General features: G+C 36.3%; 4 protein-coding genes across 4 annotated transcripts; all 4 read left to right on the top strand.

Moving 5' to 3' along the window:
- Positions 1-325: 325 nt before the first annotated feature.
- Positions 326-7,832, top strand: LOC120249545 (uncharacterized aarF domain-containing protein kinase At1g71810, chloroplastic). The gene is made up of 21 exons (XM_039258097.1): positions 326-745; positions 836-880; positions 1,443-1,481; positions 1,711-1,881; positions 1,989-2,141; positions 2,401-2,436; positions 2,805-2,848; positions 3,102-3,192; positions 3,276-3,317; positions 3,435-3,543; positions 3,666-3,780; positions 4,179-4,228; positions 4,366-4,444; positions 4,938-4,988; positions 5,153-5,294; positions 5,450-5,494; positions 5,933-6,037; positions 6,129-6,170; positions 6,800-6,985; positions 7,203-7,325; positions 7,545-7,832. Exons 1-21 carry the CDS (start codon positions 365-367, stop codon positions 7,647-7,649), a joined length of 2,154 nt encoding a protein of 717 aa, XP_039114031.1. The 5' UTR covers positions 326-364; the 3' UTR covers positions 7,650-7,832.
- Positions 7,833-10,183: 2,351 nt separating this feature from the next.
- Positions 10,184-14,239, top strand: LOC120249635 (ABC transporter F family member 5-like). Its single transcript, XM_039258210.1, has 9 exons — positions 10,184-11,172; positions 11,315-11,656; positions 11,934-12,074; positions 12,194-12,373; positions 12,711-12,866; positions 13,065-13,166; positions 13,265-13,393; positions 13,595-13,699; positions 13,798-14,239. Exons 1-9 carry the CDS (start codon positions 10,291-10,293, stop codon positions 13,891-13,893), a joined length of 2,133 nt encoding a protein of 710 aa, XP_039114144.1. The 5' UTR covers positions 10,184-10,290; the 3' UTR covers positions 13,894-14,239.
- A 4,212-nt stretch (positions 14,240-18,451) lies between these two features.
- On the top strand, positions 18,452-20,691 carry LOC120283702. The gene has a single exon (XM_039290419.1). It carries the CDS (start codon positions 18,590-18,592, stop codon positions 20,465-20,467), a length of 1,878 nt encoding a protein of 625 aa, XP_039146353.1. The 5' UTR covers positions 18,452-18,589; the 3' UTR covers positions 20,468-20,691.
- A 628-nt stretch (positions 20,692-21,319) lies between these two features.
- Positions 21,320-24,339, top strand: LOC120283703 (very-long-chain aldehyde decarbonylase GL1-9-like). The gene is made up of 3 exons (XM_039290420.1): positions 21,320-21,529; positions 21,907-22,169; positions 23,485-24,339. Exons 2-3 carry the CDS (start codon positions 21,939-21,941, stop codon positions 24,034-24,036), a joined length of 783 nt encoding a protein of 260 aa, XP_039146354.1. The 5' UTR covers positions 21,320-21,529; positions 21,907-21,938; the 3' UTR covers positions 24,037-24,339.
- Positions 24,340-24,480: the final 141 nt, after the last annotated feature.

Here is a 24,480-nt window from a genome sequence, read left to right as displayed (position 1 = left end):
TTCAAACCCCTCTAAAACTGTTAATTATGCTCCCATGATACTTTTATTTTGTATTCATAGCATAAAAAAATGGGGAAAGTACAAATACATCCCTTTATTATCACCTTATTATTTTTTAATAAAAATATGTATATATACAAAGGCAACCAAAATATATATATACATATAGAAAAATATATTTTTTAAAGAGAATATTTGCAAAGGGATATAAATGAAAAATGCCTATAAAAATATGAAGGACTTAATTGTATTATTTAGATAATGAGGGACTAAAATGAAAACATTCCATCACTCTTCTATCATCATCTTCTTCGTCACAAGTTCTGTTTTTTTGATATCTTTCGTTCCTCTCGCGCGCTTGGCAATGGCGTTGCTCCAGTCCACGATGCTCATCTCTCCACTCCCAGTGAAATCCAAACCCTACCACTACTCCATCTCCTCCTTTGGATTCCGGCGCCTGAATCTCAACCTCAATCCTCGCCGCCAGAGAGATGGTGCTGTGGTGATGGCTACCAGTGGCGACGTGGATGCTTTCACGAAGTACTCTGGCTATCTATTCGAGGATGGCGCCTCGTCTGAGGCGGAGTTCTTGGAAGAGTATAATCTTGCGAGGATTGCAGCCATCTACCGGCGTAAGCCGATCTTGGTTTTCCGACGATTCGTGCAGATTGGTACCACCTTCGGGCAGTGGTTTGCCTCTCGGTATCTGGATAGCTTGTTGGAGCGATCTGATGAGATGTTTAAGGTTCTCGTTCTCGCAATCTCGGTTTTCGTTTTGCTTTTTTGCTTGGTGATTGATGTTTTCAGATGCTTGGGATCTTTGATTTGTTTGCAGGTCAGGGCTACGGAGCTTCGTAGGATTCTAATCAAACTCGGGCCGGTAATTCCATGTTTTCTATTTTGTGTGAAAAAAATTACTTCACTGTTTTGTTTTTGGAAAAATTGTTCCTTTTGGTAAGCATGATTTTGATTTGATGATAAATGTTTTAATCTTAGAATCAGTCTGTTATCAGTTAGGGACATGTGAAAGCTTTACTTGCGATTCATACAGTTACAATTTTTCATACTTTGAACCGTAGTTTATGGACTGTGGAGCTTTGCATAATTTTTCTCTCATCCATTTTGTTGATGATGTAGCTCTGATTTTGAGGCTCTATAGTAAATACCCTTTTATTCTCTTGATTTTTTTTTCAAAGTAAGTTATTGCCTCCAGGAACATTTGTTCATGAGTTGGTAGGAATTCTTTAAAGCTTGTGCATACCCTGGATTGAATTTTGACCAAATTTTTATGGTGCTTTATGACATTTTACACATGCGTTCATGAGGCATTAACTTCTATGTTACAGCAAGTGAGTGCATGTGTTTGGCCATCTTTTATTTAGGCAGTGCTTTCTAAAATTTCTTTTCTTCATGTTGTCAATCATACGATGCATTGTTTACAGGCATTTGTCAAGATTGCTCAAGCTGTGTCATCTCGGCCAGTAAGTTTATTTCAAAAATGACTTTGGAAATTGAAAATTTGCTGGTTAATGTCATTTTAGGTTTATTATGTGCTTTTCATACACTGCTTTCTTTTTCTTCATCTCCTAGTTTCAAAACTGATAAATTATTTTGAAAATTCATGATATATGTACATGATGCACAAACACCATTCCTTTTCTTTCAGACCTATAATCTAATTATTTCCTGCCAAACCTCACTGTTTTCAAGGATGTGATTCCTCCTGCGTATTTGGAGGAGTTGTCATTGTTGCAAGATCGCATTGCCCCATTTTCTACTAAGGTTGCTTTCAACTTGATAGAGGAAGAACTTGGGTCCCCAATAGAAGTTCTCTTTTCTGAGATATCCCCAGAGCCCACGGCTGCTGCATCTCTTGGGCAGGTTGCTTATCCTCTCTTAGGAGGCAAAATTCTTAATGCCAAAATCTTTTGGTTTCTTGTCATTATCTATTCATGCTAAATCACATATTATGTCCTGCCAATTCATAGGTTTATCAGGCTCGCCTTTGTTCAAATGGACAAGTTGTTGCTGTCAAAGTTCAGAGACCTGGAGTCCAAACGGCAATTTCATTGGATATTTTTATTTTGCGTTTCCTTGCAGGACTAGTTAGAAGAGCTGGCAGACTGAACACTGATCTTCAGGTAGGTTATTGTCTGATACCCAATCAAGAACTTGTAATAAGCTTCGGATCTATTTTTCTACAATATCCTCTTGCTTTAGAAGCATGCCTGAAATTTCCACCTTCTTGAAGGTAGTGCAGTGATCCAATTCTTAATAAGGATATAGGCATCTTTTCTGTCTGTCAGTTTCCTCTTTATTTAGAATCACATGATGCACAACTTATATCTACATCAATTTTGAGCCAGTTTATACTGAATTATTGATGGACTTCATTTGCAGGCAGTACTTGATGAATGGGCATCGAGTCTATTTCGGGTATATGTAGTAACTTCTCTCTGTTTTACTTATAGAAGTTAATGCTGTTGTTTTTGTCTTTTGATTTATGAAATCAGGGTGTATGATGGTTTACAAATATCCAGTGAACAATCTCTTTAGAATAGTATTGTATTCTGGAATGCTGGAATGTGTAGAATCTTGCTTTATTTTGTTCATTCCTGTCAAAGCAATCCGAATGCTAATTTATATTAATTACTCTGCTAAAGGTTCCATATTCCTTTGTTGTTGTAGATGTTATTCTGCAACAAATTTGGACTCTTCCTATTCTTGAGCTTTAACTCTTCTCAAGTGTTTCAGACATAGTCTTAGAGTTCACATTGAATACAGGGAAATCGCATTTAATGCAGGAGATGGACTACATGGCAGAAGCAAGGAACGGGGTCAAGTTTAGGTAGGGCACAGATTTTCTTGGTAATTGTGTTTTGCATTGTGCTTCTTGTAGTTGCTAATCTTTAGTGGCTTTTATTAACAAGTTATTAGAAATTTAAATGTCTAGTCACTTGTAAATGATGGCTGGTTATTTCAAGCTAGTTTTATATCATTTTCTTTTTTCTTGAGTTCATTGAAAACAAGGTCTTCTTTTTGCAGTTTTTGACTACTTGGGCTGTCATTGTTCTTTATGTTTTGTTTTCACATTTAACCAGAGAGTTGTATGGGGGTCTGCAAGATGTGTTTGTGCCAAAGATGTATATGGATAGAACCAGCAAACGAGTTCTTATTATGGAATGGGTGGAGGTGCATTCAGTGAACCTCTATTATTTTGCTGACTGGTATCCATGTTAATCAACACAATCTGCTCATACCAGTTATTTATGTAGGGGCAAAAGTTATCTGAAGTGAGAGATCTCTATCTTGTAGAGGTAGATTCTTAATTTAAACTTAAATTTTGTGATGCAACTTCCACTAATTTCATACCGAGATTCTTTTTTAATTTATCGATCAAGGAGAATATCTGATTATCTTTTGCCATATGATAGGTTGGAGTATATTGCTCTCTTTCTCAGCTTCTAGAACACGGATTCTATCATGCGGATCCTCATCCAGGAAATCTTCTACGATCCTCTGATGGAAAGCTGGCATATCTAGGTAATTGCTTATTATATACTTTAATTGAAAGAGGCTAATTTAAGAGAAACCACATCAGATAATGAATGAGCAGCTACTTCACTTTTTTAATAATGACAGTTGCTGGAATTTTCTATTTTCAGATTTTGGAATGATGGGTGAATTTAAGCAAGAACTTCGAGATGGATTTATTGAGGCTTGTCTTCATTTAGTTAATCGTGATTTTGATGCATTGGCAAAGGATTTTATTACTCTTGGGTGAGTAAAGAGGTTAATGTGTGCTAATTGACAGTAAAATTCTTCTTAATTGATTTGTTGCAGGTTTGAAACACTCTTTAGCTTTCAAGATATATTAATACTGACATTAAAAGAATCTAGATGAGTAGGTGCCATATTTGTCATATATATATATATATATATATATATTCTGAAAAATTGTTACAGTGATGCTCTTGATCAGAATAAAAATAAAATTATTTCAATTCCTTAGCAGATTCACAAATATATGAATATTTTATAGATATGGGAAAAGGGTCAATGAGTTCTTCCTGTGAGCATTACTTTAGACTAAGTATTGTTTCTGATGCATATCTGATGATAATGTATCATGTTCCTGTTTCCTTTTCGGAGTTGATTGCATAATAAATATATCACAGGCTTCTTCCTCCAACTGCCCAGAAAGACGAGGTTACCAAGGCATTGACAGGTCTGTGTTTTACTCATATTATTCCAGAACTTCATACAAAACTTGCCTTTTGCATGGCTTGTTTTTATTTTCATAATTTTTTTTTAAATAAATCAGTCTTCGGGTTTTATTCTTTGTACACCATTATTTGACTGCAGATGTATTCCAGAATGCTGTGAACAAAGGAGTTCGCAATGTAAGCTTTGGGGATCTTTCTGGAAATCTTGGACAGACCATGTAAGATTTCCATGCGGACATGGATGATATTATGTATAAATCTTTTCAACCTGTTTAATAGGCAATCCTTTTAAAATATTGAAAGCTCTTTACAAGATTAAACTTACAGACATGCTTATTCTTTTATTTAAAAAAAGTGCCTATTTCTTCAGCATACAGTTGACACTTTTTTACAATTACTATGGTTACTGTCATTAGAATTTCATGTGTGGAAAATAGGTATAGGCTCACATCAATGTTGCATACTATGAATACCAAACTTGACTTGGTGGTATGCCGTGTGGCCATTGCCCTTTGCATCTAATAATTTCAACAAACAATCTCCAATTCCTTCATTATGTCTTGTTTATTCCTTCTTCTGGAGTACGGTCTGAAGCAATTGTAGGCCACTGAATTTAGTTTTTGTTCAATCCTTTTCCTATTGAATGGCTTTTCTGCTTCTCTTCATGAAATCAAATTCTATTAATTTGTGTTTTTTGACTTTGTTTTTCAGGTACAAATTTAAATTTCAGATACCCTCATACTTCTCCCTTGTCATTCGGAGGTACTAAAATGTATTAAATTGTCCATTCCATGAGTTTTGGGGTTTTGTGCCTGGAACTGTTCAAAATGATGGGATGACTTAATTCTTTTCCTCTTTTCATAGTTGTATGATATTTCAAGTAGGTAATATTTAATCAGTACATAATTTTGCATTTGAGTTTTCAGCCTTGCTGTTTTGGAGGGCATTGCTATAAGTTTTGATCCAGAATACAAAGTTTTGAGCAGTTCATACCCATGGATTGCAAGAAAAGTACTCACTGACTCTTCACCGAAGCTCCGATCTACTTTACAGACTCTACTTTACAAGGTTTTCACAAAAGCCTATTTATTTGAGATGTGGTGTTGTGGCAAATATATAAATGTGCTGTTTATTCATGCACAGTGTGCTACTTTATAAAGGTCCAAGCTTGATTGATTGACAGCTTTTTCTTTCTTTTTTTTTTTTTTTTAATTTTCTTTCAGGATGGTGTTTTCCAGATAGATCGTCTTGAATCCCTACTAAATGAGGTCATTAATTGCTTTTTTAAAAAATATCTTTTGTAGAAATTTTCTTTATCGTATCTTCTTTTAAGTCTTCCCAATTGTCAATTATCTTGACAAGTATCAAGATAAGAATCTTGGTAAATTGGGTTATCTTTATATCATGTCTCTTTATAGTGGAAGTCCAATTCATTCTTTGTCTTTCCCCCTTTTCACTCAGATATTGTATTCGTATGACTTAAAAACGCACACGAGGCTGGTCTTTTTTGATTTGTGATAAATAATTGAGATATGTATGGGTTCCCCTCTTCTGTCCTTTCTCATGCCAAATTCTTTCGACTATTTCTATCGTTCTGTCTACCCAGAATGTGTGATATGTGGGTGACCATGTTAGTATGCGCCTGTATTTGATATCATTCAAAGTTTTAAGTTTTATATCTAAAGTTTGAAAACATATCTATGCAGTCACTTCGTGCGAGAACTGAAGAATCTCTGACTAGGAAGGAAGTACAAAACGCTGATTCTGATAGAGAAATCAAGCAAGTCCTTTCTTTCACATTGACCGAAAAGGTGCCATCAACCGCCTTATACTTGTTTGTTTCCTTAATGGAGAACCCATGCCATGAATAATGTATGTGGCTGTTTTTCCTTCCATTTACAGGGGGCATTTGTGAGAGAAATACTACTGCAAGAGTTTGTTAAGGTATATCCTCAAGTGTTGTCACTAAAATTGTGTCAAACCCTTCACTGGTACTTCAAAATTGTGGTTTCTTCACTTTAATAAAGCACTTGAATTTCAAATTGTTTTCTTTTATTTATTCTTATGTCTTGTTTTGATGATTATTCAACTTCTGCACACAGTTACTCAGGGAGTAAAAGCCAAAGAGATTCAAATGAGTAGCTGGGCTAATTCTATTAGGATTTTGCCATATTTGCTGTATTCATGTTAAATGATAAGAAATTAATATCCCTAGATAATTTACATTATAATACCAACAATATTCGTAAAGTGATAGCTGTCTTTGTTCATTGAATTGTTTTGATGAACTCAATTGTTAACTAGTTTATGTATGCTTTCTAAAGTTTGATTAAATCATGAAACACTTGAAAAGATGAAATAAAAGTTATTCACAAATATCTATTTTTTTAACTCAGTAAATAAATTAACATTTAGTTGATGGAGCCATTTCTTGTTTGTCTGGTTGTTTGGGTATATAATTGGCATGGCTCTTCTGTTTCAACATTTAACATCTGATGGTTTGTGGGCGTTCTTTTCTAGTTTTACTCTGGAAATCTGAAGCTAACTTATTTTCCCATTGTTGTTGAAATCAGGGAATAGATGCGCTTGGCTTAGCAACCTTGGATTCTGTCACATCTGGTGCAGCTTCAAGGCTGCCCATTGCTATTCCATCATCATCGGCACTTTTCGTGAGTGAGGAAGACATTTCTAATTTGAGAACTTTGCATCGCCTTCTTCAACTAATATCCAGCTTCCAAAAGAAGGAAACTCAAAACAAGGTAAATCTCAATTTATCCGACTTATATTTTATTCTCCCGTCACCAAACAAACGATATCAAAATCAATGTAAAGTGAGCTAGAAACTATAACCAAATGGGACCACAGTGGCTTCATTTTTAGTCCATCTATCCATTGGTTGTAACATATCAATGAACATTTCAGGCACTTTATCATGTTTAATTAGTGAACCATACATTTTGTTGTTCTGCTTTTCAGGAAGTAAGATACTCAAGTGTCGAAGAGGGTAAAATAATGCCATATAGGGAGGAAGCTTCTCTTGTTCTTTATCGAATGGCTTCTGCACAAGATTTTCTACCCATTCTTGCTGCTATTCCTGAGGTAAAGAACCATTTTCCGAAATGTCTATATCTTTCTGCTGTGCCGCCGTTCTTGTGTGTTGCATTGATGCATGTATTGTCATAGACTTACAAACTCTTCTATCTTTGTATTACGATGAACATGTTATCCTTTTCCTTGCAAACTAAAATGTCAGCAGAATCTCATTTTGCATAGTGCAATTTCAAAATCTGTCTACATTTTACGAAATTTTATTTGCAGTTGCCAGCAGAATCTCAGCAGCAATTGCTTCTTCTGCCTGCTGATTTAGCTGGAAAGCTGCTATCCCGCGCGGTTGCAAGGACTATAAGAAGGCTTTTTGTATGAAAAGAAACATCAAACAAGTTGTTTTATTGTCATCACAAAAAAATGTTATCATACAAAAATAAGCTGTGAAGTGTATATCAAGCAATTAATTTTTCAAATGTAACTATCCATGATGTTAGCTGCATTGGCTGTAAACTTTTTACTGTTGATATTGAAAGAAAATCTCATTCCTTTCAATTTGAAGGTGGTGGTGCACATGAAGACATGAAATAATCTTCATTCAGTTATTATGGCACATTATCACACTCACATTGAGCAGCAAATGAACACACAATCACAGAGATACAATCAACTCTCTGAATCAACTTGAAAAATGAGATGGTGATCCATTTTGATCGAGACGGTTTCGTCCCCACGCCGTTGAAGTAAAACACAATAAGATGAAACTGAAGTGAAAGTAGTTATTCCAAAAACATTCTCATGTTGTTGCACAGCAAGTGAAGTAACTCAGCATCCTCTTCCATTTCTGCAGAAAAAAAAAAACAGAAAAAACTTGCATTCATCAATCTCTGTAACTACAGTTGTTGCATCCATGTTTTCTACCTTAAATGCATATCATTGAAAAACACCTGCTATTAATTAAAGCTTGATAATCCAAGATAAAAAAGATGTGATCAATAAAGATTGAAAGTGAGATAAAGAGAGATTAATTTACAGAAGGTGGTGAAGCTTGGAGTTGATCAATGGGAGTGAGATGATGGTCAGAATGAAGGGTGGGATGGTGATCATGATGGAGTTCTTCATAATTACCAACACTGAGGCGAGTTTTGCTAAGCTTTCTTGCTTTCCTGATCCTGCTAAAGTTCATGGAGTAATCTTGCACTCCTTCTTTCTTCTCCCATTCTCCAAACTCTGGCACTGACATCCACCCCTTGTTCTTTTTACCCATCAAATCATAAACAAATATATTTATATTTCAAGTTACATATAAAACATTCCATAGTTATATAGTTCATAATAATAATAATAATAATAATAATAATAATAATAATAATAACAGTAAGAAGAAGAAGAAGATGATGATGAAGATAGATTAAGGGGGAGACTTACTTCCATTGGTTCCTCCATTTGTGTATATTTTTGTAGCAAGAACTCAAGTTCAAGATGAGGAACTTGATTTCATGAAGAAAATAAACAAAAAAGTTGTAGAGATTTGGTGAGCAGACATAAAAATGAAGTTTGGAGTAAAAAGGGGAAGAAGACATGAAGGAAGTGAGAGGTCACTTCATTTGGTAGTACTTAATTATCTCAAATAATGTGTTAAATGCTGTAACCAATTTATTATTTGTTCATCCAAGACATTATCATTGTAATGATTTGAAGAAGATGAAATTTGTGTTCTCTTTTTAAGTTAATTAATTAATTTAGCAAAAGAGTTAAAAGCAACACCATCTAATTGGTGAACATAGTGAAGTTTAGCTCAATAATAATGCTAAATATGCACAATTTTAATTTATAAGAGATATAGATGTTAGTACCTCATATTGAAAGAAAAATAAAATGCAGTTTTAACTTTGTTCGTATTTCTTATAGTACAAATGCTATTTATCACGGATAGCTTTCACGAAATCTAATATAAATATTAACTTCAAAGCTAGGGTTAGCAACCCCAGCTCCGGGGTTAGTATTTGTGTAATTTTTTATACAAGCTAATTATGATGAATAACATCGTTTTTCTTTTAGTTTGAATGCTTGGCTAACATATGCTACCATAGATAGATAATTTTTTCGGTTCATCATCGCAAATTTTTTTTTTCTTTACTCTTTTTTTATTGTCCAGACTTTTTAAACACTATCGGTGGTTAGGGTTCACTATGGTGTATCTCATTAGCTGTGTGGTTTATCTATTTTTTTTAATATTTATTATTATTATATATTGTGTATAATATTTATCATATTAAGACCAAAGAAACTGAATAAACATCAGCATAAATTAATAATCTAAAAATACATACACAAAGCCCTACTGTTATACCTTAATAGTGTAGACATTTAAATAAAAAGAAAAATATAAAAGAACAAATAACCACCTAAAATATTAAGGAAAAATAATTTTTTAAAAAAATCACAAACAGACATTTAAATTAAAAAAAATATATATAAAAGAACCAAATAAAGCTGCCACCTAAAAAATTAAGGAAAAAAAAAATACTTTTTTTAAAAAAATCACTGTTTGTGTGGGAGGTGAGCTTTGTGACCCCATTTCTGGTGGACATCCGGAACACATGTAAATTGTACATTTGTACACGTGGCAAAAAATTACAGGTTGTCAAGCATCAAAAGGATCAGTGGAGCACGTTAAGTCATTCCCACCACATTATCACCTCATTTATTCACCACAAAAAATTAGAAAATTAAAGAAAATATCTAAATATTTATTAAATCACCCACTTCATTCCCAATAATAACGAAAATGCCACTCTCTCAAAACAATGGTCTTTCCCGTAATTAAGTTTAAAATGATGGCAATTTAATTAAAAGGCTTGAAATTTCGAGTTATTATTATAAATTGAGAAAAAAAAAACTAAAATTTTCTCAGTTTCGCTGCGCGCTTGGCATCGTTCTCGTGTGGAGAGCTCGAGAGGAGCTCGCACTGGTTCTCAATCTGTAAACCCTAACCCTAATTCTTTCATCAATTCGGATGGATATCACCGCTAAACTCCGTGGAGTTGATCTCCGATCTAGTGTTCTCCCTGGCGGTGCGCTTTTACCCGCGGGAAACCCTAGAATTCTGCACAAATTGGCTCCATTTTCGGCTTTTCCTGCTCAATCGCGGAGATTTCGTGCGTCTTTGGTGAAAAAGGTTAGTTTTTGTGCTGCTAGAAGGAGAGGAGCGATTGCTCGAGCTGTTGCTGTTGAGACTTCTGTTATTGAGACGCAGGACGATATTGAGTCTTTGTTCTCTGAGAGCTCTTCCGGCGATGCGGCGGCGAAGAGGCAGGGAAAGAAGAAGTCTAATTCTGGGGCTTCTAGTGTTTCCTCTGGGATTCGGCTGGAGAACATCAGTAAGAGCTTCAAAGGTGTTACTGTTCTCAGAGATGTCAGCTGGGAGGTGAAGAAAGGGGAGAAGGTTGGGCTGGTGGGTGTTAATGGTGCTGGGAAAACGACGCAGCTTCGGATCATTGCTGGGTTGGATGAGCCGGATTCGGGGAATATTGTGAAAGCCAGGGAGAATATGAAAATAGCGTTTTTGAGCCAGGAATTCGAGGTTTGTCCTAGCAGGACGGTAAAGGAGGAGTTTTTGAGTGCGTTTGCGGAGGAGATGGAGATTGCGGAGAGGCTGGAGAAGGTGCAGAATGCGCTGGAGAAGACCACTGAGGACTTGAATTTGATGGGGAGGTTGCTGGATGAGTTGGATTTGCTGCAGAGAAGGGCACAGGATCTTAATTTAGATGAGGTTGATATGAAGATCAGCAAATTGATGCCAGAGCTTGGTTTTGCTCCTGAGGATTCGGATAGGTTGGTTGCTTCATTTAGTGGCGGCTGGCAGATGAGGATGTCTCTGGGGAAAATTCTTCTTCAGGTATATGGTCATAGTATTGGTTTCAGTACATTGGATTGTACGGAGCATTGCAAAATTTCATGGCTTTGCAAAATCATGCTTGATTTGTATGCTGATTTTTATTGTATTTCGAAGTAGTAGTGGATAAGTATCTATTTTGCAGGAACCTGATCTGTTGCTCCTTGATGAACCCACAAATCACCTTGATCTTGATACTATCGAATGGCTTGAAGAATACCTCAATAAGCAAGATGTTCCAATGGTTATCATATCCCATGATAGGGCCTTCCTTGATCAATTGTGCACGAAAATTGTGGAAACTGATATGGGAGTATCCAGGACATTTATGGGGAATTATTCTGAATATGTTATAGCAAAAGCTGCATGGGTGGAAGCGCAGTATCAAGCATGGGAAAAACAGCAGAAGGAGATTGAGCATACAAAAGACTTGATAAGCAGATTGGGAGCTGGTGCTAACTCTGGACGTGCTTCTAGTGAAGAAAAGGTATTACTTGATTGTTTCTTTATCAAAGCAATTTTGTCAAACTGCCACTATGCTTTTTTTCATCTTATTGGTCCCAACTGGTCAGGCTTATTCTAAATATATTGATGTAACAAAGGCACTGTGTGATCTGATACTGTTTGTGCTTTTATTGTGGGTAGCCTGCTGTGCCATTTATTGATTGTCATTTTCTTGAAAGTGTTCGTTATGAAGTTCAAGAAAATATATGGTTACGTTGCTGATAAGTTCTAGTACTTCTCTGATGCAATTATTATTGCAGAAATTGGAAAGACTTCAAGAAGAAGGGCAAATTGAGAAGCCTTTCCAGAGAAAACAAATGAAGATCAGGTTTCCTGAACGTGGAAGAAGTGGTAGAACTGTACTAATGCTTAAGAATTTGGAATTTGGATATGAGGATGAGGTTAGGAGAAATGATCATTAGCTCAAGAACTTTCTTTGATGGCTTTTCAGTGTTCTCAATAAGAAAGAATGTTTAATAATGCCCATTATAAGTATTTTTACTTACTTTCTGTTTGCCAGGTTTTGTTCCACAAGGCAAATCTATTAGTTGAAAGGGGTGAGAAAATAGCTATTATTGGCCCAAATGGATGTGGGAAGAGTGCATTGCTTAAGCTAATCATGGGTCTTGAGAAACCCAGAGGAGGAGAAGTTTTGCTCGGGGAACATAATGTGCTACCAAATTATTTTGAACAGAACCAGGTTGGTACATCCTTCAAGTTTTTTTTCATTAATAACAAAAAAATTGTTGATGATGTTTGTGGTCTCAATATAAAGATGCAAAACTTGATAGTAGTCCATCATTTTGCTGGAGTATGCAAGCATTCTGATTTGATGGCAAGCTGTATGATCTTTTTTGCCCATACTCAAACCTGGCCAACATGCACCTGTTCATGTCTGTTGTATTTAGATAGTCCTTTTCATCAATTTTGAGGATTTTGAGGCGTTTTACTTGTTCACTGTTTCAAATGTTGTTTTAGCTGCTACAATCAAGTGAGTTGATGTTTCATGATTGTTCTACATTGACCATCTATACCAGGCAGAAGCGCTTGATTTAGATAAAACAGTACTTCAAACAGTGGAAGAAGCTGCAGTGGACTGGAGAATTGATGATATAAAGGGTCTTCTTGGTAGATGCAACTTCAAATCTGACATGCTTGACAGAAAGGTCAACCTTTTAAGTGGTGGGGAGAAGGTATTGCTACATATTAGTTATTGGGAAACCATTTTACCTTTGTACCTTTATCAGTCCAGTTAATCCGTTTCGTGAAATTCCTACAATGCTGCACTTATGAAACAAAACATAATTCAAATCAATTTGATTTTGTTTCCTTTCCAAATACAATTTGTTAATTAGTAGCCTGAAATAGCAAACTTACACATGTTCTTTCAGGCACGACTTGCTTTTTGCAAGTTCATGGTGAAGCCGTCGACGTTGCTTGTTTTAGATGAGCCAACCAACCATTTGGATATACCATCCAAAGAGATGCTTGAGGTCTACCCGTATTTTTTTAATATGATGTAACTCTACAGTATCTTTCTGCATGTTTGTTGGCAGAATCAACAGTGTTGAATCTTATTGTTTTTGAACAGGAGGCAATATCAGAATATCAGGGCACTGTCATTACTGTCTCTCATGATCGGTACTTCGTAAGACAGATAGTTAATAGGGTAGTGGAGGTGAAGGATAAAGGCCTTAGTGACTATGCAGGCGACTATAATGTGAGTTTATCATCTTAGTTTTTTGTTTTCCTTGGATTTCATTATGCACATCGTTAGCTTAGTTTAAAATGCTGCTAATTCACACAAAATGTAATTTTGAAGATATTTGTTTTCATTCTTTCAGCCTATCTTTATCGGTTGTGCTGTTTGTTTATACATATAGTCGAGTGATGAATGATTTTCCTCGTTCTTTCTCAACAGTATTATTTGGAAAAGAACCTCGAGGCTCGAGAGAGAGAACTTTCACGCGAAGCAGAGCTTGAAGAGAAGGCCCCTAAAGCCAAAGCCAAATCAAAGATGTCAAAGGTTATCTACTTGACTAAACTATTGATTTGTTCAAACATTAATTGAAACTCTTTAAGTTTTCCATATTCCTGTGTTGCACTAAATTTTCACTAAAACAGGAGGAAAAAGAAGCCAGGAAGAAACAGAAAATTCAAGCCTTTCAACAAGCAAAGGCGAAATCGAAAGGTCTGAAGAATGCAAAGAGGTGGAAATGAGTATTGAGAATCACCGTAATTACTTGACCTTGCCTGCAAAAGGGAAAGAGCTTAGCCATTGTACATAAACACATAGCAAAGTTATTTGAAACCCGCAGCAAATACAGAACAAGCATTGCTCATGTAGTTGAAACTTCTTCGATCATTTGTTTTCCGTGTTGAATATTTATCGGCAAAATGTGTGTCATAGCTTTGCAAAGTTGTTGAAGATTAGCAAAGCATGGGCCATTCACAATTTATGTTCTTTGTCGATGTTTCTTCTTTCGATCAACTATGTATTATTTTCTAACTACAGACATTGGCCTGAAATGCATTGATGAAATGATATGTTCTATGTTATCTTGAACCTGATTGTTTATTATTATTATTATTATTATTATTATTATTATTTAATGCAGTTTGTGCTTGTAATTAATTTATATGGAATTATAAATTTTTGGTCTTAAAATCAAATAAATCCACTGAAAGCGCAGGAAGAGAATTTCATCACGCAATGAATTACGGTCATTTTCGTCATTTCGTACGATGATTTTGTCGCTTGTGAGTTTGTTGACACGTTGCGTCTCGGGTTCTGGATACTTCGAAATCAACGCCCGAATCCGATAGCTCATATCGCATGCACCACTCAGACTACGACACGTGTCCATATCGTACACCCCAGCGTGCCTCTATTTTGTCGTTTTCTCTGATGAACGGAATTGGGTTCGCGTGCAAGCCCAGCAGTCGAAAACTGCCACGTGGATCTACCGAACAATAACTGAATGCCACGTGGGTGGACGCAGCGAATGGAGAGCGAGAGTCCTCTCCTGCATGACGTCACCTGACGCCGTCAAACCCCCCGTTAACGCCCATAATTATTATTATTATTATTTTTTTAACTTTTGCTTAAGATTTAAGCAAACTATGTGGACCTCTTATTTGTTTTTAATACACTGTGCAAGATATAACACCACCAAATTGATTTATGTGTTTATCAAACTTTATTTTTTTTTTAAAAAAAAAATGTGATTTTTGTGTATACAAAATTTATTCTTCTATGCAAAACCAAACATTGTTTAATCTCCATCAATTGTCCCCTTCAATAAAAAGCTGCAAGTTATTGTGACACTATCATTAAAAGCATGGCATGTGATGAGAACTAAAGTTCACACTGGTACCAAAAAAATCATGATATTTTTTTGTGTTTTTTTGTACCCATAGTCAGATCTACTTCTTGTTTGATGATTGGTTGGAAGGCCACCATAATTTTTATTTATTTATTTATATATTTTTTAAAAGTGAAAATTTAAAGAAATTATCTTTATTTATTTATTTAAATAATAAAAAAATTATGGAGAACGGAGTTTTGGTTTTGCCGATATCAACAGTTAAACTGTAAAAAAAAAACAAAAATATACATAAACTTCAGGATTAGTACACACATAAACATTGAAATCACTCACACATAATTATTATTTATATTTTTAAAAATATGTCATTGTTCATCGTTCGAGCCACCATCACTTATGAAGAAGTTTAATAAAAACCTGACCATCAACGGAGTTAGTCGGAAATAGGGGTGTAATCAATCGAGTTCGAGCCGAGCAGTATCGAGCTCGAGCTCAACTGAAAACTCGGTACTCGATACTCGGTTCGAGCTCGATCGAGTATTTATTTTATAGCTCGAGCTCGACTCGGTATACAAATCGAGCTACTCGAGTTCGCTCGATTAAGCTCAAAAAAGCTGAAAATAACCATAAACATTATGTTCGAACTCGAGCTCGAAAGTTTTTCCCTTGATTTTTATCAAATAAATCTAATATTATATATACATACATGCTCGATTAGGCTCGCGAGCACTCGAGCCAAGTATTACAATACTCGAACTCGGCTCGCTCGATTACTCGAGCTACTCGAACTCGAGCTCGGTTCGACTGTGACTGAGCCGAGTTCGAGTTTTCACCGAATCGAACCCGAGTAGCTTGCGAGTAGAGGTGTATCATTTACACCCCTAATCGAAAATAGAGTTTTTCTTAGAGAAAGAAGAAGAAGAGTGGAAAGAGTTGCCGACAAGAACCCCAGCATGTTCTTTAACTACGCGACAAATGCACGTGGGGCCCACTGTATAAAGCTCTGAACACGGACGTACCCCGCGAGATCGTGGTGTGGGGCCCACCGAACCCCGACACCTCAACTAACGGTTCGTTTCTAACGCCGTATGCCACGTCAGCACGATAGCCGTCAACACACCGTCAGACAAATAAAATTTTTATAGAAACGCCAACATTTCTCCGAGTTCTTGTTATTTATTTATTTATTTATTTTTAATATCTCTGTCTCTGGGTGTGTGTATATATATACGCAATTCTTTGGATTTTTTGTTTGTGTTCTTTGTGGAAAGATTGCGGCTTTCTGCTGTCTTTGGGATCTTCTTCGCTGTTGGGAGCTTGAGAGGTCTGTCCTTGGCTCTTTTCTGGTATTTTTCTTGCTTTTTTCTGTGCTTTTTTTGTGGTGGTGATGTTTGTTTTTTTGTTAAAATTTTGTCTTTTTGGAGTTTGAGATTTTTGCTTTTTGGGGTATGGTTTTTATCAGTTAGTTTGATGTTATGGGGGTTTGGTGGTTGGATTTGGTGCTTTGAGGTTTGCTTTGATTGTTTTTGTTGTTGATTCATGAGTTTGTTTGAGTGATTTGAGGAGTTTGGATCTCTGAGTTGGATTTGTTTGGATTTTCTTTGTTTGGGGATTAATTTGAGGTTTTGTTGAGTTTGGAGGCGTTGGCCGTGCTGAGAAATTTTGATTTTGCTTGGTAATGGGGACTTTCTTCTCTATTTTAGAGTGATCTAAAGTTCTGTTATGATTGCTTGATGTGATTTGTTGTGTTTAACTGCTTTTAATTGTGCTCTTTTTGAGGTAGATTTCATAGTTTTCATAGAGGAAAGATGAGGATATATCATGTTTCGTTTTGTTTTTTGTGTTCATGTTGAAATTGCTCTCTGTTTTTGTGTTTATTAAAGATTATTATTTGATTTTGAACATTGAAAGGTTATGATTCTTTAGTTGCATTTTTTCTTTTCTATTATCAACAGAGGGAAAGATAAAAACTTTAAGCAATCCACCAATTTAGAACTTTTGGATGATAGGTTTGTAAGATTTGGTTTATATATATATATATATATATATATATATATATATATATATATATCCATCTCTTACCTTCCTACTGAAATTCAGCTATTTTTGAGTGATTTTTCTTGTTCCGCTTTAATATGTTTCATCTTTGTGATTGTTCTTTTGTCGTCTTGATGTTTATATCTTTGGCTAGAATTGATTCTGATGATAAAGATGTCTCTTTATGCTTGCTTATTAGTTCTCATTTATTGTCATCCTTCATGTTATCTTGTGGACTTCTATGTTAGTGTTTGTGATGATTTTTGCAGACATCTACTTTGATCTGTGGACTATTTCCAATCTAGTTTTGTATTTTTTTTTTCCTCTAATATATTTTGGTTTAATAAATTCAAGATGATAAGAAACCCAGCTCTTCTTCTCTGGAAATTTTATATGCTGTAATTGTTGTGTGCTTTACACAGTGCAACATTTGGGATTAAATCTACATGATCAGATCACATTACTGATTGTACTCTCATAATTTGTCTTCCTCATTACTTCTGTCAGGAGTCAGGAATATTCTTTGTTAGTACTAATTATGCTTGCTTTTACTAGTACTGGTTATTGTGGTTAGCTTTGGAGGTTTATTGCATTATTTGTGAGTAATTCATTCTTCTGACTTGCTTCAGTATGTTTGTTTGTCATATGTTGGGATTTGTCCTGCTAGTTATGATATCAGGAATGCTGTTAGATCTATGTGATTGGTATGCTTTAGAATTAATGACCGCATTGAACAATGTGGTTTGATGGTGAAAATTGATTCTTGCTGTTGATGGATTTTGATTGATATATCTAGCGCACTATGTCAACTTTACGAGGCATATTGATGAGTTTTTTTTAAGCATTTGTGGGATGCTGTTTTTATATTACATCTATAGAAAATCAAGCAATCATCAGCTGTGAACTTGCTTGTTACTCTCATATATAATTGCTAGTTTAATGTTTATGCTTAATATAAATAAATCTGGTTCTAACCTTTTTCTCTTCAAATTATATGTAAACTTAAAAGAGCAACATTGTTCCTGAAATTTGTCTGATTGCAAGTGAGTATATCTCTAAACTAAATGTAATTATCCTTGTTTGGACTTCAATGTTCTTGTATCTGAAAAAAATGAGTTTCTTCTTTGTAAACTGGGAATCTTATTTCTATATACCACTTTTGATTTATGATGATCTTCTGCATCAATTTCTTCTTTGTAGGATTAATAAGGTCTGAGAAGTCTTCACTGTCAGATATGCTTCTTTGGTGTCCACTCTCATGTTGTTTGTTCTGCTCCATGTCCTTTGTCACTGGAAGTGCTCAACTATGCTGATAAAGGACTAGTCCTTTGAAACATTTAACTATTTTTTTAAGCAGTTCATCAGTCATGGACAGGACAGACACATCTGGCTTTGTTAGTGGAGGGGATTTCAAATTAGATTTCCATACCTATTTTTATTTCATATACACCAGATCGGTACCCGGTAGTGAACTCATTAAGTTGTATTGATAGATTGTAGTATTTGTGATTCTTCATCTCTAGATCCCCCACAAACTCGTTGGAAAAACCATGGAGCTTAATGTGACTGATTTATTCTTGCATGGAAAGTGTTCTGTACCAAACAGCTCAGTCACAGGAACAGGGAACATCTCTTTCGGCGGCAATGACAGCAACTTGGGTGATACTGTTTTACGTCTAGATTTTGTGGACTATGGAGTTGAGAGGAGTGGCAAAGGAGTATATTACCGGAGTCATAATGACGACTTCCTTTCTGCTCAAGATGATGGTTGTAAGCTTGTTCTCGGTTTGGGTCCAACTCCAACTTCTTATAATGATGGCTATTGTTCATCAGCGGTCAGTAAAACCAAAGAATCTATTAGTTTACTTAGCGAAAGTGTGATTTCTGAGTCTGATTCAGGTTTGCTGAAACTCGGCCTCTCGAGGGATATTTCGGTGCCAATACTGGATGCATCACAAGGTAATTCAGATTCTCTCTCTGATATCAATGGGAAAAGTTTATTCCAGTTAGTTGTTGATGAAGGTTCAACATCAGCTAAGAAATCTGGTGGGTATATGCCATCTTTGATCTTTGCTCCAAGGATGGAAAACTTCAGCAATAGCAATGTCATGCAAAAAACACAGCATGTTCAAGATCAACCCAAGTTCAGTCCAGAGCCTTCCTCCACGACCCAAGTATCGGATTCCCTGATCACTGATGCCATTCCCCACGAGAAAACGTATAAAAATCAACCGAGGAAATGCGGGTTTAAGGGATGTACCAAAGGTGCAAGGGGATCATCTGGTCTTTGCATTGCTCATGGAGGTGGCCAAAGGTGCCAGAAACCTGGTTGCAACAAGGGTTCTGAAAGCCGAACAGCATTCTGCAAGGCTCATGGAGGTGGGAGGCGGTGCCAAATGCTCGGATGCACAAAAAGTGCTGAGGGGAAGACAGATTACTGCATTGCTCACGGAGGTGGTCGCCGGTGTGGCCATCCTGGGTGTACCAAAGCAGCCCGAGGAAAGTCTGGTTTGTGCATTAGGCATGGTGGTGGGAAGAGATGCACCAAAGAGGGGTGCTCACGGAGTGCTGAAGGACAAGCAGGGCTATGCATCTCCCATGGCGGAGGACGCCGGTGTCAGTATCAAGGCTGTAGCAAGGGTGCACAGGGTAGCACAATGTACTGCAAGGCTCATGGTGGTGGCAAAAGGTGCATCTTTGAAGGGTGTACTAAAGGAGCAGAAGGGAGCACACCCCTTTGCAAAGGACATGGAGGTGGGAAACGTTGTTTGTTTGAAGGTGGAGGAGTATGTCCAAAGAGTGTGCACGGAGGGACTGATTTTTGTGTTGCTCATGGAGGAGGGAAGCGCTGTGCAGTAACGGGATGCACGAAGAGTGCTCGTGGCCGCACTGACTGCTGTGTGAAGCATGGCGGGGGAAAACGGTGCCATTTCAATGGCTGCGGGAAGAGCGCACAAGGTAGTACTGATTTCTGCAAGGCACATGGCGGGGGCAAGCGATGTACATTCCCGGGAGGTTGTGAGAAGTTTGCTAGGGGGAAGAGTGGTCTCTGTGCTGCTCATGGGAGCAAAATGGCATTGCAGCAAGATCAAAATGGCCCAAAGAATGCCGGAATGATCGGTACCGGCCTCTTCAAAGGTATTGTATTGTCATCAATGAATGGAAATAGGAATGTGGACAATGAACAACACTCTTCATCAACTGCCAGTGCAAGTGCAATCTCTGAATGCAATGAATCGGCAAACAATGCATTGGAGAAACAACAACTAATACCTCACCGATTGCTTGTTCCGATCTCAATGAAATTCAGAGAGAGGGAGAGGAGCACTGGGCTTGTGATTCCTGAAGGAAGAGTGCATGGTGGTGGTCTCATGTCTTTGTTTGGAGGGCATCTGAAGAATTCTGTTGATTCTGCTGGCTTGAGATGAAAAACATTCATCTTTCCTGCAGATTCTTTGAAGTTTAATCTTCTACTAGTTTCACTATCATATTTTGATGATTTGATAAACATTGTGTGAGAGAATATAAGCTCTTAATCTTTGTTAGTTTAGCTGTGAATAAGTGTGTTTCAGTGTTCCTTCTCATGAACACATTGTTATTAGACTATTCATGAGTTCCAATTCAATTCAGTTATATTGCAACTTTGCAGAAACTTCTGGCCGTTCAATTTATGGGTGAAGACATATTTTTTGAGAGTGTGAATAATAATTATGTGCAGGTGGTCTCAATGTCCCATGTGTGCGCGGGCTCCATCTCTACTTATTGTGTTTGAAACTTATGCATGCTTATGAATTTTTTTAAGTGATTTAATCGCTCATCTCGATAAAAAAAAAACCTTTGCAGAAACTTCACCTGTTTCATTATCATTGATTGAAGATTTGATGAGCATTGTAGAAATCAAGCTTCTTAGTTGTCTAAAACTCTGTATTTTTATTAATTAATTTATAAATATGAGATTTTTTTTAGCTTTAATTCGTTTAATTATTTTATAAACATGAAGAAGAATCAAATTTCTTTTTTTTATTTATGATCTTCAGGAATAACATCCCAACTGGAAACAGAAGGATTATTATTTTATTTGTGCAAAAAAGTTATTGTGGGAGTGGACAGCCTCATGTTCCCACAATTTAAAAAATAAAATTTTTAATTAAATAATTAAACATTATTAGATAAAATTAATTAAAAATGTAATAAATAAAATTAACTTAAAACTGAAGGATAAATCCTTTTTTTCCAAAATATATATATATATGTTATTTTTTTGCCCTGTTTTTGGGTTCTCAAATCCCTTCAGGAAGGAGAGAACGAAGGATTTCCAAACCCCTTCGATTCTCTCCAGATCCGGGATTTTGATTAATTTTCTTGGAAATTTTAGCAGGGATTTGTCTCTTGTCCGAATGTCATAGCCAAGTTTTCCCAATTGTTCTCTGATTCGAACGTGGAGGCGATAGGACTGAGAATTTTGATGCGCATTCTCCAAATCCTAAAGGGTTGATCTTTCTCTGTTTTTCCCAATCCCCTGAACTGTGTTTTGCTTGCTTTTGATCATCAATTTGCATCATCTTGCTTATTGTTCCAAATTTTTTTGATGTGATTCATGATTGCTGTGCCTTTTTTTTGGAGAAATTTTGTTGCCATGTTGATATCCCCTAGATTTCTCAAGTTTGATAAGTTTCGGAGCAAAACCTAAATTGCGTTTGTGGATTCTGTATTAAAGTTCAGAACTTTCCACTGAATTTCATCTCTTTTTATCAAATTTTGATGGTTTTTGATCCATTGTGGGTTTAAACATTTGCAGCCTCGGCTTTTGATTTTCCGTTTGAAATTTGAAAATTTTGAAGATCTGTAATGATCTTGAATTTATCAGGACTTTCATTGGGTGATTAACTCCCTATAGTGATGGTGTTTTGGGAGGGATATGCTAGCGATGAATTGATGGGCACCTTTGCCCCCATTGTGGTTTATTGGCTTTATGCTGGCATGTACCAACTCTTGCCACCATTAGACCGATTTCGGCTCCACACAAGGAAAGAAGAAGAGCAGAAGAATTTGGTTCCCTTATCATCAGTTGTCAAGGGTGTTTTGCTTCAGCAGCTGGTTCAGGCCACTGTTGCACAGCTGCTGTTCTTGGTTAGTATTATCTACATTTCAAGCAAAGAATGAATTTGATTTCATGGTTTGATATAGTTCTCTAGAGCATTGGTAGGGTAGTTCATCTCTTGGCTTTTAATTGTTTTTTCTTTTTAGATTTCTGGTGTTCTTAAGTGGTGATGTCTTTTGGATGGCGAGTAACAAGTGTATTATAGGGCAGTGAAGTTCATTGTTAGCTAGAATGAGAGATTTGTCGTATTTGTATAATGTTGATGTAAGAAAAACTTAATGTGTGATTTTAGGTTTTTGCCATTCGTTGCATGTTTACATGAGCTGTGACAGTCTTAAGATGATTGATCTAAAGTCGAAAACTTGAGAAGTGAGAACTGATAATACCTTCACTTTGTACTTTCCAGAAGTAAAACATGAACTTGATTTTTTGAGCTTTATGGTATGGATGGATTAGTACAGGTTCCTTCAAAGGAGACAATATCTTAACTGATTAACCGATGATGAACTTTGTAATTTACATGATGTCATAAAAGGAACATCTTGGGTTGGGACTTTGACTACTTAGACAATACATATCAAGCATGTTGGATAATGGAAATTTTATTTTGTTGCTGTGGATGTTTGCTCAAACTTTGAGAAACATGCCATGTTGATGGTCATGTACTTTTATGTGTTAAAAATGCTTTGAGTATAAAGCTTGGTCAATAGAGGGAATTAAATTAGACTTAGAGATTGAAAGACAAAATTGAGAAACATAAAAGTTCCATGAAAAGAACTACAAAGTTAACATGGAAGTTCATTTAATTATTGATGTGGACCTTGTTAGAGGCTGCAGTTAAGATGAAATTAATGATTGCACCGATTAATGACCATAGTTGCAATGAACCAATAAGGAACAACTCAGGTTTTGGCACCAAAGCCAAAGCATAATCATATCAAGATCTCCCCCATTTTGTGGCAAGAATTTCTGCTGTCCAATTTTTTGTTTTTACGTTAGTACTCTTTATCTTGTTTTACCATTCTTTTTATGTGATCTTAATCACAGAGCTTAATTTTTCTGAACAGAAGCATATGAATGCATGATTATGCTGTCAATCCGTACAATGTATTGTTATTTCACAACCTAAAGGTCATTTTCATGTTGCCCAGACTACGCTCATCGGTGTGTCAGCTGTTGAATCCCAATTCAATGCTTATTATGCTCATCTTTACTTTGCTAGATAACATTCTGGCAACCTCATAATCATACTAAATTATGACATTACTTTAAATGACATCTTTATTATGTGCATTTAAAAACTGACAGAAAAAAACTTATCGATTAGTTTTATTCATACTGCAGATGACTTCTAAGCTGTGTTCAACCGAAACTCAAATCCAGCCATCCCTTCCTGTTCAACTAATGCAGTTCATAGTAGCCATGTTGGTCATGGACACATGGCAGTACTTTGTGCACCGGTACATGCACCAGAACAAGTTTTTATACCGTCATGTTCACTCACAACACCACAAGCTTGTCATCCCTTACGCGATCGGAGCACTCTACAACCATCCATTAGAGGGCCTTCTCCTCGATACTTTTGGCGGTGCCATCTCATTTCTAATCTCAGGAATGACCGCGAGGACAGCCGTTTACTTCTTCTGTTTTGCAGTGGTCAAGACCATTGACGATCACTGTGGCCTGTGCTTGCCGGGAAACATCTTCCACATTGTTTTCCAGAACAACACAGCGTATCACGACATCCATCATCAGCACCAAGGCACCAAATTCAATTATTCACAGCCATTTTTCTCCGTATGGGACCGACTATTGGGAACATACATGCCATATAACCTCATTGATCGTGAAGAAGGCGGCTTCGAAGCAAGGCCATTGAAAGACAAACTCATATGAGTTATCTCCTTGGCTGTAAACATAAAAACCTCTGAGCAGTCTTTGTGCAGTGGCCTGTTGGATGATAGTGTGCTTAATGTCTCTAACCGGTAGGATAACAATGAGTTGCTTGTTTATTTCCTTATTGCTTTGAAATGTTCTTTGATGTCTTGCAAGAAATTTGTCTGTAACTTTATTCACTGGAATTTGGCCCTTCTTTTTGCTGGCTGTGTAGAGTTCGGTTGTGCATAAATCTTCCACGTTGTGTATGAACCATAAGTCTTGAAAATTTTCAAAAAATTGTTTTGAATGTGCTCTGAATTATCTGGCAGTAATTTTGGTTATATTTGAGTTTTTCTTTTGCTATTTTGGTCATAGTGTACGAAGATGACAAGTGTCACTCCACAAAATAATATTTGTTCGAGTCTATCATATGTCACATCTGTTCAAAATAATATTTTAATA

Source organism: Dioscorea cayenensis, chromosome 19 (genome assembly GCF_009730915.1).
Source record: "Dioscorea cayenensis subsp. rotundata cultivar TDr96_F1 chromosome 19, TDr96_F1_v2_PseudoChromosome.rev07_lg8_w22 25.fasta, whole genome shotgun sequence".
Taxonomy (NCBI): domain Eukaryota; kingdom Viridiplantae; phylum Streptophyta; class Magnoliopsida; order Dioscoreales; family Dioscoreaceae; genus Dioscorea; species Dioscorea cayenensis.
The sequence above is the reverse complement of the archived record's forward strand: the minus strand, read 5'-3'. Positions and strand labels throughout refer to the sequence as shown.

What these genes read in the sequence shown, in the direction of transcription:
- LOC120249635 (XM_039258210.1), top strand. Translation starts at nt 10,291, where the DNA reads ATGGATATCACCGCTAAACTCCGTGGAGTTGATCTCCGATCTAGTGTT. An exon ending in TGGGGAAAATTCTTCTTCAG is followed by an intron (nt 11,173 to 11,314) that starts GTATATGGTCAT and finishes TCTATTTTGCAG; the next exon opens with GAACCTGATCTGTTGCTCCT. An exon ending in GTGCTTCTAGTGAAGAAAAG is followed by an intron (nt 11,657 to 11,933) that starts GTATTACTTGAT and finishes TTATTATTGCAG; the next exon opens with AAATTGGAAAGACTTCAAGA.
- LOC120283702 (XM_039290419.1), top strand. Translation starts at nt 18,590, where the DNA reads ATGGAGCTTAATGTGACTGATTTATTCTTGCATGGAAAGTGTTCTGTA.
- LOC120249545 (XM_039258097.1), top strand. Translation starts at nt 365, where the DNA reads ATGGCGTTGCTCCAGTCCACGATGCTCATCTCTCCACTCCCAGTGAAA. An exon ending in TTCTAATCAAACTCGGGCCG is followed by an intron (nt 881 to 1,442) that starts GTAATTCCATGT and finishes CATTGTTTACAG; the next exon opens with GCATTTGTCAAGATTGCTCA. An exon ending in GACTGAACACTGATCTTCAG is followed by an intron (nt 2,142 to 2,400) that starts GTAGGTTATTGT and finishes CTTCATTTGCAG; the next exon opens with GCAGTACTTGATGAATGGGC.
- LOC120283703 (XM_039290420.1), top strand. Translation starts at nt 21,939, where the DNA reads ATGGTGTTTTGGGAGGGATATGCTAGCGATGAATTGATGGGCACCTTT. An exon ending in TTGCACAGCTGCTGTTCTTG is followed by an intron (nt 22,170 to 23,484) that starts GTTAGTATTATC and finishes TTCATACTGCAG; the next exon opens with ATGACTTCTAAGCTGTGTTC.